The 16,200-nt window shown below is 41.5% G+C and overlaps 1 protein-coding gene across 1 annotated transcript in view; it reads right to left on the bottom strand.

Moving 5' to 3' along the window:
• RSPO3 (R-spondin 3) overlaps positions 1–16,200 on the bottom strand; it is a 58,235-nt gene that overhangs the window by 11,665 nt on the left and 30,370 nt on the right. Inside the window, exons 2-4 of the mRNA XM_005418467.2 lie at positions 15,027–15,218; positions 13,349–13,495; positions 10,833–11,030 (exon numbers count right to left, since the gene is read on the bottom strand). Coding sequence (XP_005418524.1) covers positions 10,833–11,030; positions 13,349–13,495; positions 15,027–15,218 — 537 coding nt within the window. The remainder of the gene's footprint in view (positions 1–10,832; positions 11,031–13,348; positions 13,496–15,026; positions 15,219–16,200) is intronic.

The raw sequence follows: 16,200 nt of genomic DNA, 5'->3' as shown, positions 1-16,200 counted from the left end.
GATTCAAAACAAATAGACTCTTACTCCAACCTCAACCAGAAACTCTAAGAAGTTACTTGAAATTGTTGTTGTACTTTTGAAAATGTTACCCAAGAGGTCTCTATGTCCAGGAAGTTAATTTATGTGCTGTAAGAGTTTCTTTCAGATCAAAACCAGAGATTCCATCAGCCTTAACTATTCACAGAGACAAGACTCTTCCATCTCCATGTTACATCTTCCATTGTGTCACATTTAAACTTGAAAGATTTATGCATCATAGCTTTAGTTTGATTTAAGACCACTATGGAAAAAAAAATCCGGCAACAAAAAATATACTGTGTCTGGGAATGTAATCCTTTTTCTCTGTGACAAAGACTTTTTTTCTTTATAATATTGTATTTAAATTACTTTCTCGGGTTCCACAAGTGTAAAGCAGAGGTAAGAGCTCCTTAATTTTGGTGCTTTAGACTCTATGGATAAAAGCCACTACTGCTGCAAATCAGAGCTGCCGAAGTGCACAGAGAGTTCTCCTTGCTCCAGTTAATGTTTTCAAGGACCAAATGTCGTACTTCAAATAGAGGGTTCAGGATTCTTCTTTAAAGAATTATTGTTTCCATACTGATGCTTAAAGGTAGCAAGGGCTGGATCACCCACTGGAATTCCCCACTACCAGCCCACATCCATACAAGACATAAAGTCAGTTCCTCTGGATTTAAACTAAATACTTCTGGTTTAGCAATGCACGTTTCTGCTTAGGCAATAAACATCTGTCATCTGCCATTCATTAATATTAATTATAAATGGTCACTAGCTCATGGGATCCAAGTCCACCAGCTGAGATTTTTCCAATTCTGACCTTGTGAGGGTTTGTATAAAAAGTGCTCAGAAGGGTTCTTCGATGCTCGAAGCCAGCAATAAGTGCAATTTGCAGAGTGTAGCATTTAGATTGTGCACTTAGAAAAAGGGCAGTCACAAGGGGTGATGGGGAGTGCAGGAGGGAGGGGAGGAGGGAATACAGAGCCTGAAATGGAGCTCCTTTAAATGCTTAAGAGTTTTAGCCCTTTCTGCAGGCTAATGACAGGGAGAGGCATTGTCCATAATGAAACCAGCCCATCCATTAAACATTACTGTAAATGAAAGGTTGCATGAATTAAAGGTTGTTCATCTCATGTTTCAGGAATGTAGCTGTGTTTCATGTCTGAAGCCTGTTTTCCTTTTAAATGGAGTTCTTCGGATGACAAATGAGAGAGAATTTCAGAAAGCAAATGGGCAGAAGTAAATACACGCTCAAGAACAAAGCAGAGACATGACTGTAGCTGTAAATCTTTACACTGGGGCTACTGTTTGCTGTAGATATTGGGGAGGATTAGATTAGAATTGAGAAATTTCATTACTGGGTCATTTTGCTTATAAAACAAAACAACAATAGAAAATCCCCGCAGTTAGTTGTCAAATTCTGACCCTAATGTTAGCGTATACATTTCTCTCATTGAATATCAGTTAATTTTTTTGCTACCATTTTGAATTTCAAGGAACTAAAAATAGAAAATTTAGAAAATGCTTTTTCTGAATCTTGCATGGCCATCACATTTTTAAATGCAGAATGTTGGGGTTTTTCTTCCAATAATTGTCACTGCAAAATTGCTTCAACAAAAATTACTGAAAAAGAATTTTTGTTTGCATTTGTCCTTATTTTATTTTTTTTCAGACCTAATCATACAGCAATATGCCCCTCATGGACCATACCTGCATCTGCTCTTAAAATAGACACAGTTTCATTGGCAGACAGTTGCTACCTTATATCTCTCATAAATTAGCAAGAAAATCCAGCTCTCTACTCTTCCTGTAATAATTATTCAAAGCTGGTGAATGCAAACAGAAACATGAACAGATATCCCTGCAATGCAAATGACTAAACTGGACAAAAGTGATGAAAAGTTGATTTCAGTTCTTTGACTCAGGCCCAAATAAAAGTCTGAGCGTGGTAAATGACAGGAGGAGGCCTTATACTAATGTCAGTGAACAGAGACACTGGGATTTGTGCTCTGTAAATAGGCAGTATGCCTATGCCTTTTTGTGGGAGTTTTGCAGAAAGCAACAGGCAAGAAAAAAAATTTGTGGAAATTTTGTCACCATTTTATAAATGCTTATCAAAGAATTATCTAGTCCCTTACTAGTCTATGAATCTGAGCTGCTATACTTAGGCTGGCTCTGATTGTTTGTCTAACCTCCCCAAATATCTTCCATACAGATTCCCACAACCTCTCTCCTGATCTTGAGAGTAACACTGATCGGGATCAGTGAGATCTCTGAGAATAACACTGGATGTTATCATCTCATTGGGAATGTTCTGAAGCTTCCTTGGACCTTTATAACACAAGGTTATGGCAGCAAGTGCTTAACTTCATACCCTTTGTCAAAGTTATGAAGGTGAAAAGGAACTGGGAGGCGGCAGCCAAAGCAGACCAAAGGCTACATCAGGTGTCAGAGCTGGCTGGGAGAGGGAGCTGAGAAGAGACAATGAGGCTGGAGATGCAGAGATCTGGGTGGGGAAAAGCAAACAGAACTGCTTGGGTGGGGAAGAAAAGGCAAATATCCAGAGAGATGAGGAGAAGCAGTAGCCAAAAAAGTGCTCCTTTGTTTTCACTTTGTTACAAAGGAATGCTGAAAATCCCTGCTTTATGGTTAGATCCACAGTACTCTGAAGTCAGAGGGATTTCAGTGGGTCTTGGATCAGGCCCTTTAAAATGAGGGCAGCTGTAACACAATAACGAATGAGTGCCATGCTGCCCATGACTGCAGTGTTATAACAGCATTGCTATACATGGAAGTGTTCCATAGCCCAGGATTTAGCTGATTAAACAGTGCTGGATGTGTCGCCATTAGACTTGAAACATCCACAGCCTGATTTACTCTGTAGCTCACATACCCCAAATTTTTTGCATTCTTGGACTAAATTTGATAGATGCCCTATCAAACTTCTCTCTTGCATTTGTTCCTCTTTCCGGGACACTCAGGTCAAAACAGTGAAAGGTTTAGGTCTCCAGGTGGTGAGAGCCTGCTCCCAGCAGCCACATCCCTTCACATTTACTTTATAGCAATATTGTCCAAAAGTGAGAAAACAGCTTGATGTGGGCTCTGCTGAAGCATCAACAAAAAGAAGCTGTGATGGTATCCCACTGTGGCACACATCCTGGAAGAGCCTCATTTCCTCTTCCAGCAGTGACAAACGTGTCCCTTCCTCAGAAAGTGCTCCTTGCACCACTAGGATTTAGGGGAAGGACTTCAGCAGCACTACCTGTGAGCTGTGATAGAAGGCAGCGGGGTATGCGAGGATGTTCTGGCAGAGGAAGGAAGGGATGAGGCATAGGAGAGAATGGCATGCTGCTCTTCTGCACATTGTCTCTGCCCTGCAGCACTGCAGAGAGGGGAGAGTGGTCCCAGTTTCCTGTGTGCCTCTCCCTGAGACGATGGAAAGCCCCTGAAGGTGAAGGTGCCATGAACAAACTGCCCCACATTTGCTCCCAGCTGTGCCAGGGAGGAAGATGAGAGACTAGGCAAACTCCTGCCTGTCTGCAATACATAACTGGGAGTTTCTTTAAGGACTCTGTTTGACCTGCCCTCTTCCCCAGTCATATCTGCTGTGGAGGGAATAGCCCCAGCTGGTCTGGGGGCAAGCCAGAAGGTGGACCTGGACTTAGTGGGCAAGGAGCAGACCTCTGCCTTTTCTTTCATGGAATAGACACAGTTGTGGGTTTCACCTTCTGAAGCTGGAGCTTTCAATCCCAAACATTTTTATTCAAGAGGGAAGAGTTTAGGCAGGTGCTAGAAATTTAGTGCTGAATGAATACCTGATGGTTACTTTGCAAAGAGGAGGAGGAAGGGTTCTTGAGGGGCTTGTATTCCCTTCAGCTTTTCCTACAAAGCTCAGGCATCTAAAATGTAGATAGCTAGCCAATTCTGGAGCACAAGCAGGCACCAAAAGGGAAGACTAGAAGAGAAAAAGAGCTGATTTCTATCCCTTATTTGGTTCAGTGATCTGAGGAAGACAGCTCTCACATTGTTCACATTTTAATAAAAGAATGCAATCAACTTTTTTCTGATTCACTTCCCTTACAAGAACAATTGACCACATACTTCTGTCTCAGCTTTGACACTATTCCTGGTAATATGAGGTTGATGCTTTTTATCAGTAGCATGTCCATCACATTTTTTATAGCATGCTCCAGAGGAGCTCAGGGCATCTGAGTCACCTCCCCACTGCTCCCAGGCTCCCCAGGACAGGGAGGAGGCAGAAGGTGGCAAGAGAGGAGCTAGTAGCAGGAAAGGAGAGCATCTTCCAAGGAGCACAGAGACAGTGCCAGCCCTGCACCCAGCGGGGCTTAAACTAATTTTGATATCTGAGGGTACAACCATTTTCACCTGACTGTTCATCAATATGCATGTTATTCAGAGATCACAGCCTTGGCATGGTGCACGTGTACAGAGGGTGCATTCATGTGTAGTACCTACTACCTGCTTGTGTGGTTCATGTGTGTCTGTCAGAACTGGGAGGTTTGATGAGAATTTAGTGTTCACAGTAGCACAAACAAAATAACTTGTCGTGAAATTAAACATTACTACTAATTTGTTCAGATTTCAATGTCTCTTTGCAGGTAGTAACTTAGTAAAACTTTCAAAACTGCCTATGATCAAATCTTGAAAATGTTACAAGGTTAAAATAGTTTTTTCCAGCCTTTTCAGCCCTTGATTTCTAGTCAGTATATCCTCTACTATTAGCTATTTTGGATTCACAATTCATTTTGACTCATTTTGGCCTTATTTTTTCCTCTGAAGCCTGTTCAGCCAGACCTCTTCTCTAGGCTGTGCCCATGTTTTCTGGCCAGTGGCAGTGGCAGCTGGGTGCTGACCATGCTCTGCCTCTCTTGGGGTATCCCCAGGATGCCATTTCCCTTCGTGTTGCAGCTAGTGGATTCCCGGTCTCAGCAGCCCTACGACTGGAGGCTGGAAATGTGTTAAAGTTAAAGAGTCAAAACCCTTGCAAGGAAAGGAAATGAGAAGCCCTCTTGGCAGCAACAAATGGAAAATAAACAACCAAACTCTTCACAAGACAGATTCCTCAATTATAGTAACTCAGGGTCGCAAAGGCCAGAGCTAGGGCCCATTGGCATATGCAATATGTAAACACAGGGATGCAGTAATTAGCTTCGTGCTCATTTTGAGGTTTCAGAAGTCCTGTGACCTGCCATGGAGTAAGGTCATTAACCATAACCACACTGGTGACCTTCACACAGGACACCCCATCTCTCACAGTTACATGAGTGAACTGCGTACTGGGACGCCTCCCTGGCTTGCATGCTCCAGCCCTCTTGTTTTAAATACCACTGAGCTTTATATGAGTGAGAGCATGTGACTTGTGGAATGGACTGTGATAGGAATATCTTACTTTCCCACATAGCCATGCTTAGGACTTAAATTTGATTAAGTAGAAGTAGTCAATACCAGAAATATTTAAAATTGTAGTCTTTTTTTTTTTTTAATCAGAAAAATATTTGCTTAAAAATAGTACTCTCAGGAATTACTGAAGTGGTGTGGACCTCCATTGCCTTGGGAAGAGAATTTATCTTTGGAGTATGCAGTGTATAGGGATAGACTATTCATTTGAATAAGTAGATGTACAGTCATTACTAGACATTTATCAACACAACAAAACGCTGCTCTGACCTGATTTTGCTGAGACTAGGTAAAATTAGTATTGAACATGAGTATTTTTCAAATCCAATTTTTGTTTTACTGTGGCTGACCTGTGATTCCCCTGAAATGCACTCATCCTGCTTGGAATCCCTCCTCGTACCACAGCCAGTTGAAGACTTCTTCAGACATTATCTGATTAATATGATTGGAAGCGTTATGTAGACATATAAGAGGTGGAAGAACTAGTACAAACAACAGAAATGAGTTGAGTCTCGGTTCTCTAGGCTATTTAATGGAACCTGCAGTTTTATACTCACATGTATGTCACACAGTATAGAAGTTATTATTTTAATTTATTTACCCAAAATTTATGCACTTCCTCATTAAAATTCCTTAGCAACAAATCTTGCTGCCTTAGTTCCTTTCTGTTCACCAGTCTGCATCTAAAATTCAGCTCCTCACCTCAAAGGCATTTCTCTCTCTCTTATTCCTGTTGTAAACTTAAAAAGAATCATAGCATAGTGTCTCTGTTCTCCTTAGAGCTTAAACCATTAGCTGACAAGCTACCTCACCTCTGGGGTGTTGTAGTCTTTTGAATTTTGACTAAAATTATCCCTCTTCCTCTCATAACAGTATTCTGCTTTCAGACTGTACAAGGTGACGACTGCTACATTCCACAGTGAAAAAGAAACATGCTATTCTACACTCACCCTCCCATGTCTTCATGTCTAATGCCTGAAATTTTGCCTGTCAGAAACAGGAGCTTTCTTTGATTTGTATTGGCACAGAATGGGACACAGTTAAGTTAATATTGCTTCTGCCCTCTGAACATCGAAACACCACCAGTGTGCAAAAATTCAATATAAGAACAAGAAACAATTGAAATGTATTTATTTGCTTACAATAATGCAGCTGTGTAACCAATGTCATCTATCTATTGGCTTGCATACTACCCAGATTTCTAAGGTGTCTTTCTTGTTCATAATTTTGGTGAGTTCTTTTATTATCTTCAAACTGATCAAAACATATTCTCTGACAGTACTTGAAATTGTCTGATTGATGGGGGAGTTTAGTTGGGACTCAATAGAAAGTCATATGTTGAATATTCTCTTCTTGGCAGAATTGGTCACAAAACCACAATTCTTTCCCCACAAATACTTTTGTATGCGGAATATTGGAATTTCAGAATATTTGTCTTTTGTCCAATAAAGTCAATCTCATACATTTGCAGACAGTTCTCCAAAGGGACTTGTGTTAGGCCAGAGCACATTTATTAAGGCAAAGAAATAATATTGATGGATAATTTGCAGTGTTTAAGGAGCTCTGAAAGATCTTTTGCTTTTCCAGGACATCTATTTGCCATTAACAGACGTGGTTACAGGAAACACGTGTCTCAATTTATCTGTCAATGAAGGGTAGGAGCCAAGAACGTGTTACGTGTGGGAAGGTAAAAGTTACAGTATACTGCACTGGGTGAACAAAACAAAAAGTGTGAGGGAAAGAAAGGAAGAAGAAAAAACTGGAACTTAATATCATATAGTCATGCAGACTAAAAAGAACACAACATCATGGGATTAAAAGAGGAGAATGATGAAATAAATTGCAGTGAGGTTTGGATGAGGCTGAACTACAAAAGGAGCCTGTATGTGAAACAAATGGGAATTACCATGTCAGATCACACTGGGATCAACTAATTTAGTGCTAAAATAAGTAGAAAGAATCTTTTAGGCTAATTGAGCTATTTGTATCCTCATTATTCCCACTTGTTTGCATCCATTCTGAAAATATTATCATCTTCTCACAGTAAAACATCATTGCATAGCCAGTGAAGGGGAAATGAAGGGTTTCAAGACATCTCATCTGCTCCAGCGACACACCAGCAGATGGAAACAAATTAAAAAAGCCCCCTTCATCTGCTTTATCTCGTTTTGCGTGGCTGTTCAGAGACGTGTCCTTGCTGCTGTGTGATAGCAGCGCCTTCGCTGAGTAACATCCTGTCGCTGACCTCAACGTCTCCAGCAAAGTCACTGAGGCCTCTGTGACGAGCACACCCCGTCATCATGTGGCCTTTGACCTAGATCCCTCAGCCACAGACATCCATCCAACATGGAAACAGCCAAGAGTGACCGAGCTGACCCTCTCTCCATGATCATGGAGAAAAGATTAGCAGCACTGCTGGTCACTGCCGGGTCTGCTGCAATGCTTCAAAAGCCAATGCCATGGAAGTTCAACTCTAAAGCAATGCCTGAGTGGCCACGGGGAGTTGTACAATACAAAAAAGTCTTTTTAATGTTTCTCAACAGTAAATACAAACTTACTGACTTTCCCTTTCTTTTCAAGTGTTTCTGTTGTCACCTCCTTCTGCATTCACTGACAGGACACAGCTAGCCTTAAGAACAGAGCCTGGCTTACTTTCTTGGGCAATTATTCTATTGTTCAAAGGGGAATAGAAATTTCATTTTGTGTAATAAGGAACAGTAGCAGTAGGGAAGATATGTTGCCTGGAGATTAAGTTGGAAAGCATTGTTTCCCCATTTCAGCAGAAATAGAAGGACGACTTATAGCTTAATTCTTACCTTCCTAGCCTGTCACCATAATTCATCCCTGAATTATGCTCTTTTAACCTGATGTTTCATGTGTGATATTCCTCAGTTTTGTTCAGAATTATCTTTCTTTAAAAAAAAAAAAATCATCTCCCTGAAGCAATGAACGTGAACGGGAAAGACTTCTGTGAATACTGAGAATGTAAATGGCAGAAAAAAAAAAAAAAAAAAAAAAAGGGACACAGACAGTGGGAACACAGGTTCCTCATTTTCCTCATTTGGAGGAATTATCTACTGAGCACAAAACACGCTAGAATATAGACTATGACTTGCTCAAAAGAAGGAAAAAAGCCTACCTTTATGCATATTGCAGGAAAGAAGGAAAGAAAAAGATTCATGATTGTGAACAAATTCTTGTGGTGCACAGTATTTTTCAAGTATGGTTTGGCTCAAATCCGATAAAATAAGAATGGATAGCAAAATACGTGAATAGTTTCTTCTAGAGTTCTTATTACACAGGAACAGCAGGCATTTCTCAAAGAGAAATGTCTTGTCCAATCTGAAGTGTTTGCCAAATTGCTATAAGCAAACACATAATATCATCGCCTCAAAAAAACTCCCAGTTTCATCGTCCAAAATTACAGTTCAGTCCTATATTTTCATCTCTGTCAAGATTAGGCTTTGATAGGGGAAAAAAATGGACTATTTCCCCAGTTACAGTGGGCTAATGAGAGGCTGTTTCAAGTTGTGCCACTGTGTAGAAACAGAACCAAGCATGGATATTCTGAGCATAGAAATCTGTAGGATTTCTAAAGGGAATCAGTAAATAGGTTGTCTTGACTGTGACCATGACACAGGTACAGCTCTCTGCCTCTTCAGGACACTGCCTGACCCAAGGAGGAGGAGGTCACATCTATGCCCTATAACCCAGTTCTGGGGTGAGGAAGTCATCTGGTCCACAAGATCCTCCCTGTAACTACAGAATCACAGAATCAGAGAATATGCTGAGTTGGAAGGGACCCTCAAGGATCTTCAAGTCCAATGCCTGGCCTTGAGCAGGACACCCCAACAGTTACACCATGTGCTTGAGAGCATTGTCCAAATGTTTCTTCAACTCTTTCAGGCTTGTTGCTGTGACCACTTCTCTGGGAGCCTGTTCCAGTGTCCAGTCACCTTCTGGCTGAAGAATCTTTTCCTGATAGCCAACCTAAATCTCTCCTGACACAACTTCAAGTCATTCCCTTTGGTCCTGTCACTGCTCAGCACAGAGAAGAGATCATTATCTGCATCTTCTCTTCCCTTCACAAGGAAGCTATAGACAGCAAGGGGATCTCCCCTCAATCTCCTCCTCTCCAGGCTGAACAGACCAAGTGACCTCAGCTGCTCCCCATATGGTTTCCCCTCAAGGCCCTTCAACATCTTTGTGGCCCTTATTTAGACTCTCTCCAATAACATTATTGCCCTTCTCATGAGGTGCATCCCCAGGGAACGAGCTAACCTTCTAAAGGGTTACAAGATCCAAGCCCCTTGAGTGTTTCCCTAAGTCATCTGCAGCAACCCTGGCCATCATTTAACAGTGGAAGAGGGGGTTGTTACTTGGTACCAGCAGCTACTGCTGCGGCCTCACAGATGTTCACATGGAGGGGCAGCTGCTCCACCTCTTCCACTCACCCTCAGAAGGGGTGGGAGGAAAGAAAGAAATAGATGAGATGGGGAAATGGGAAGGACAGAGAAAATGGGAGAAATGGAGAAAAGGAAATAGTCTACAGTTCCTTCTGTGTCAACCAGAGTAACTTCACTGAGAAGAGATCAAGTAACTTCCCCTCTGCAAGAAGGGGAGAATAATCAAACAACAGTATCTATTGAGTGGAATTTGTTTAAATTATTATTTCATAGACTCTTTAAGCATCTCCCAGTCTTAACACGTGATGCCATTCCCTCACTGCCATGCTGGGGAGTAAGTCCCACAGGCTGCCTTGCATGGAGGGACGGTTCTGCTGGCAGCCTTGCTTCTTGGGTGAAACCAAGCGGAGTTTCCCTTGTTCTGCCATGTAATGCTGTGATCTTTCTCCCATGCTGGGACTCGATGACCCAGATGCAGATGTCAGGATCAGGTTGTGTTGTTCAGCCAGAGCTAGTAAAAAGAGTTCCGACTGGGAAAGAGGCCACAGCACTGCATTTACAAGAGTTAAAATCTTGTAGGGAAGCATGAAATAGGAATTGGTTTGGAGGAATCCCTCTGTTGAAGCACGAAACTTGGCTGCCTGATACCCAACAGACAACACCCACCCTGACATGTTTTGTGATGGATCTGTTTGTTCTGAGCACTACAATGCAACTTTTCATTTTGGCAACTCTTTCAGCAGACAGAACTGGGAGACAAAGTGCCTTCCCTTCTGGCCCACCCTGTCCTCTCTAGATCACACAAAGCACATTTTTTGAGCAGTGTTAGGATTTTATTTACTGCAGGCAAAGGCACAATTCTCTCCAGCCCAAAAACCACCACATCAACGGCAGCTTTGGTGAAGCCTGAAATCGAGGCCTAAGAATTCAGGTGTGAATTATGAAAAAAAACCACAATATCAATCTCATATTATGATGATGATAACTTGGTACCTTTTCCTTCCTTCTGACATCTCTTTCTTTGTACAATACATTTTCTGCTCTCGGTTGTAGCTGGGCAAGGATTTCCCCTTGCTGATGGATGCTGTATGATCTCTTTGACCCTTACTTCATTTCCTCTTTTGAAACCACAAGTTTTGCCTTTCTTCATGCAAGGGCTCCATGGACTCCATTCACTAGTTTCACAGTGCACTGCAATAAACAGAACAAACTTAGCCTGACCAATGTATTTTTGCATACAGAATACATATAATACATTATTTTCATTCTGCATCAGCTAGAAGGTGGCAAAAACTAATGGAATTAATCAGTAGTAAGTTACAGCAATAAATTGGCAGAAATTGGACTGTTAAGGATACGCAGTACAAAATAATGTCAAATAATTATGACAGTTACTATTTTCTACTCGCTGTTTTGTACGTTCCTGAAACAAGGCAATAACAGCACTACTGGTCTCAGTGGAATCAATTACTGGGTTTGTTCTGACTTTGTTTTGGTTTGATGGAGTTGTAAACCCTTTTAGCTTCAGTGGAATAAACTTTGGTCATGCCTGCGTGAAAAGTGAGTGAAGCCATTGGATCAAGCTGCTGCAGCTCGTCTCAAAGGCGGAAATTTGGAAATTGATAGTTATAAAGGACCAAATGATATCAAAGAATGTTACACTGGAAGTCAAGTGTCTTTGGCCATCTAAAGACCCATCATCTGTAGCATACACAACCTACAAGAAACACGCAAAGCAGAGGAGAATTTGGGTCAGTGTGAGGCTTCAAGCTTTTCAGAATGGTGCAGGTTACCCTTTCTAAACCAGAGTGATGTGAATGTGCATCCTGTACTGTTTGGAAGTCAGAAGGTGTGACATTTCACGCTTATCCAAAGAGTGTAAACAAAACATGGGAATAAACTTGGAAGGCTAACAATATGCTTTTAATAGCTGTCTTTCTCTTATGCCATCTCGCTATCTTTCTCTTGAAAAAAGATAGTAAATATATGTATTTACTGTAAGTCCAACTGCATGCTTAAGATTATAAGTCACCACTGAAGAACGAAAGACTTTCAGCTTCTCTATAAGGAGGAATTAGCAAGTCAACATTTTTCCAGATCCAGAAATTACTTCTAAATTTTCTGAAACCTAGAAATATAACAGACTTTAGGCAATCTCTGAACCTTCCTCCAGTGGATTGTCATATGGGTAATTTTTTTCAAGTTACACTGGAGCTCTTCTGCTAAAATAATTGGCTTTCATGTGCACAGAAAGGTTCTGGTTTTACTCCATAGCTTTAAATGGCTTTTCCTCTCTGAGACTGACTCACTGTTAAAGCAGCTGAGTCTACAGCAGTTGGAAACAGCCATCAAGAAACAAAAAGGATCCCTTGAATTTCTTTCAAAGATGAAAGTCTTTGCTAGAAAATAAAACCATAAAAGCCTACACTACCACCTGAACTAATATATATTTGAGAAGGAAAACGCCAAACTACTGCACATTATTTTTATTCCTGCATTATTTCCCCACCAAAATACTCAATGCCAGAGGGAGCTATGTGCATGATACTGTGGAGAAGATTTCCATCACAGCCAGACTGTGCCTAAGTGCTCTCTCTCTGGTTGCTGCTGGCTGAAGAGGTTATAGCTTGCACTGCAGCTCACAGCCCTCAGCCACCACAATTCACAGCCAATGTACTAAAATAAGCTGAGCCCTGCCACAGCTTCAGTGTGCCCATGGTGGGGGATGCTAACTGCAGCTGTTCACAGGCAAACATATCACTTCTTGTTCTTCTTTCATTTGGAGGGATGGCCGAGGGATGGAGCAGACATTTAGGTGTGGTGGCCTCCAAAATTGCCCTTGTGTGAATAATTGGAGCTTTTGAGTCAGAGGCTCAAGATACAAAAGCAAGTCTCTTCTCCACAGCCAGTGAGTCACAATGACATCAATCTCACTCCCTCAGTGTCAGTGACACCCTATTTGTAATCCTCATTTTCTGAAGTCTGGTGATTATTGCACCATTTTGGAGATTGGAGGTTTTTTGGCAGGATGTTTCCTTAATATATTAGCTTTTAGCCTTCACCTTTGAAAAGGTAAGCTTCAAAATGTTCTTGCATACATGCTTTGAAGGCTCAGGTGGTACAAGGGAGCTAAAGTATAGCCATTAGTATTTTAATCTTTTTTAAACTACATGTGGGATCTGGCTCAGGGTTTTTGAAACTTTGATGTTTGTGGTGCTGCACAACATAGTAACCAAGCAAAAGACGTATGCCTTGCTACGTCAGGGAAGAACAAACAGGCTGTCCTTCCTCTGGCAGAATTAGCATCAAGGCTGTTTTTGCAGGACACAACCAGGTTTGTGCCTCTTGTGAAGTGGCAGGCTTGGGAAATACCTTGAGTGTTTTGTGCTGGGGAATGCATCTTGTTATGAAGAACAATTTCATTTCCCTGGTGTTGTAACTGACTGTGCCTTCCTTAGATCTCACACCCCCTCTGAGAAAACAAGGCAGGACATGGGGAGCAGACTCACCAATGCTGGTGCACTCCATCGTGTGGTTGTTGGCTTCCAGCCCATCAGGGCACTTTTCAAGGCACTTTCCACTGTATAAGTAAAACCCACTTTTACACTTTGTGCAGAAGTTTCTGGTGAAGCAGGTATCACAGTCAGCTTTACATTCTGAAATGCAAACAGTAAACAACAGCGTTGTTGCTCTGTGCCATGAACTGCCATGGGCTCTCTCACATATACCAGAATCACACAATTCTAGCAATTCAGACAATCCTCAAAGGAAACAAATTATGTTAGGTCTTCTTTCTGGCCAGTACACATGGTGAGGTCAGCCACAAGTGACACTGGCACGGCTGAGAATTTAGAAAGGATGGCCTGATGCTGAGCAGCCTCACACTGCTAATCTTCTTGGAGACCTGTGCAAATGGCAGGCAGAGCAGAGCACATGAGAATAACACTGTGCTGCTTCTGCCCTACCCTGGCACCACATAGGTACTAATTAACCCCATGGAACACAAGTGCTGGGTTAGCTCCACACTCCTATCTCCTGTCTCCAGGAGATAAAAAATATTCATCCAAGAGAAAAAAAATATGCCAGAATTTAGAATCTGCTTAGGAGTGGTTTTGATCAACATATCTTTCTTTTTCTTTAAATAGTTCCCTGATGTTCAAGCAGATGTTCTGTAATATTTAATGTATTCTCTATATGACTACCCAAATTGGCATTGCTGATACATTTCCCAGTTCTCAGAAATTTTTAAGAGAAATGCATAAGACCTTATATATGGCATAGCTCATGTTTGATATGCAAGGCCACACACTGCTAAAAAGTGAGCAAATACTTTGCAGTGTCAAGTTACTCTGTAAGAGTTTACTCTAGGGTCCATTCATTAAATAACTTTTATTACCAGGTAAAAACTGGGAGAGTTTCTTGGCTATCGCTCTTATGTTTTTATATCACCTGCGGGATTAAAAACAGTGAATTCAACAACAAAAGAGCAGTGGGGAGGACATAGTGATCTTTTCCAGTTCGTTTATGGTTCAAAAATCCATAGTGGGGTCAAAATGTTGCCTGAGCAGTAGAGAATAGAGTTGGCTTCTCTGTCTCCCAGCCTGGAAACAACACAAACCAGTAAATTCCCCCAAATCAGGCTGAAACCTGGCCAGCTGCAGCCTAGCCAGCTTCTACAGGCATTCAGAGGACTACAGTGAGCATGAGACAAGCTATAAAGAGACCAGGGCAAACCACATCTCCAAAGCATGCCACCTGCCACCTTATATCCTTGTAGCAGGGCTCAGGCGAGTAAGGGCAGTGGGTTAGGCAGCTCCAGTACCAAGATTCAGCACTCCTCAGTCCCCTCTCTCTCTTCCAAGCTGACAGCATTCTCTTGCTTCTGGAGGGCAGTGTCTGGAGCCCGCTAGTGCTTCCCCTTCACATGGGGATGTGGAGGAGGAGGAGGAGGCCATCATCTGGATTCTAGGCAGGTCATTCATGCAGAGTCAGGATCCCTGAGCTTTAGACCATTTTGTGGTCTTTAACTTCTTGCTTGGATTAATATTTACCGCTCTACTACAAAGAACTGAACAAATAAGGACAGAGCCCATCCATCTGTTTCTCTGTTGACTTGACTCCTAAAGAGACACAGAATTCAAGAGAGAACAAACAAATCCACATGCTTCCCCTTTCCCCAGCACTTACTTGCACACTTATTAATGTCGGGATACCGTGTCCCATAGTATCCACTTGGACACGAGGAAAGACACACTCCAATCTGTTTCATGCCAATCCTCTCCAGAACAAAGAAGAGCCTGGGCTTACATGACAGGCATCCGTTGTAGTCAGAGCATGTAGCACACCCTCCTTGGCAACCCTGGCTCACGTTAGGATGCACTGAGAAGAAAAGAATTAAAAAAAAACAAACTGTGAGAAAACAATACATTAAACAAGACCATGAAATAATGGTTCCTCTGCACTTGGAAGGGTGGACCATCCATCTCTCTGACAACTCTTAAAGGTTGCTTCATTTTTTCTTGTCTCTTATGACCTGACTTGTCATTTCAGAAATTATTTCATCTGCATAAAAATGAGAAGCTCAGCTGACATCTTTGCATCTTGCAGAAATAGCCAACAGCAAATGATCTTTGAAATAGATGGTATGGAACAGCAGCATTCTAGAGAACATTCATTTTTCTTTTCCTTATTTTAAGGGGCTTTTCTGCCTTGTGTGCACTTGGCTCAGCAGATAAATTCATGTTCCTATTCTTTCTTTTCTTAGTTGGGTGATTAAAAATTGATCTAGTGTATAATTTCCTATGTTGACTAAATGCAATTTTATTTGAGTTCTGCTGTGCAGAAATATGCCCTTGTAAGATCTGATGATACTTTGCTTTAAAAAAAAAGACACACGAGAGCCATCCTTCTCACCCTCCTTCTTTCCCTGGAATGTTCTCTCTGGCATGTTTTTAATCTCTAACAATTACAACCTGATGTTTAGACTTAACTGTGGCATTTACTCTGCTCCAGTCTCAGCATTTAGCATAGGTAGGATTATATTTGCCTTTCAATTGAATTGTTCTAATTCTTCAGACAAGGAAAGCGAAATTTATTACAGACACTGCCTAACTTCTTTAGGGGCTTGGGGATAGCAGGAAAGAGGATGCTGTTGCAGGCTATCTTTTCAGTAGCAGACATTAATCTGCTGTGTGATACAATGAAGTGTGTTACTTCTCAGTGGTAGAGAATAAAGTTTTGCATCCTCCTATACTTGAGAAATTGTTGCCTACTTTTAATTCCTTCTTACTTGCTTTCTTAAATAATCTGAAACTAAAAAAATAATGGAGCATCAAGTAACTCCAGACCCTGTGTTTGTCTT

This window comes from Geospiza fortis, unplaced genomic scaffold (assembly GCF_000277835.1).
Source record: "Geospiza fortis unplaced genomic scaffold, GeoFor_1.0 scaffold98, whole genome shotgun sequence".
Taxonomy (NCBI): domain Eukaryota; kingdom Metazoa; phylum Chordata; class Aves; order Passeriformes; family Thraupidae; genus Geospiza; species Geospiza fortis.
Note: the sequence above shows the minus strand (reverse complement) of the source record. Positions and strands in the feature narration are given on the sequence as shown.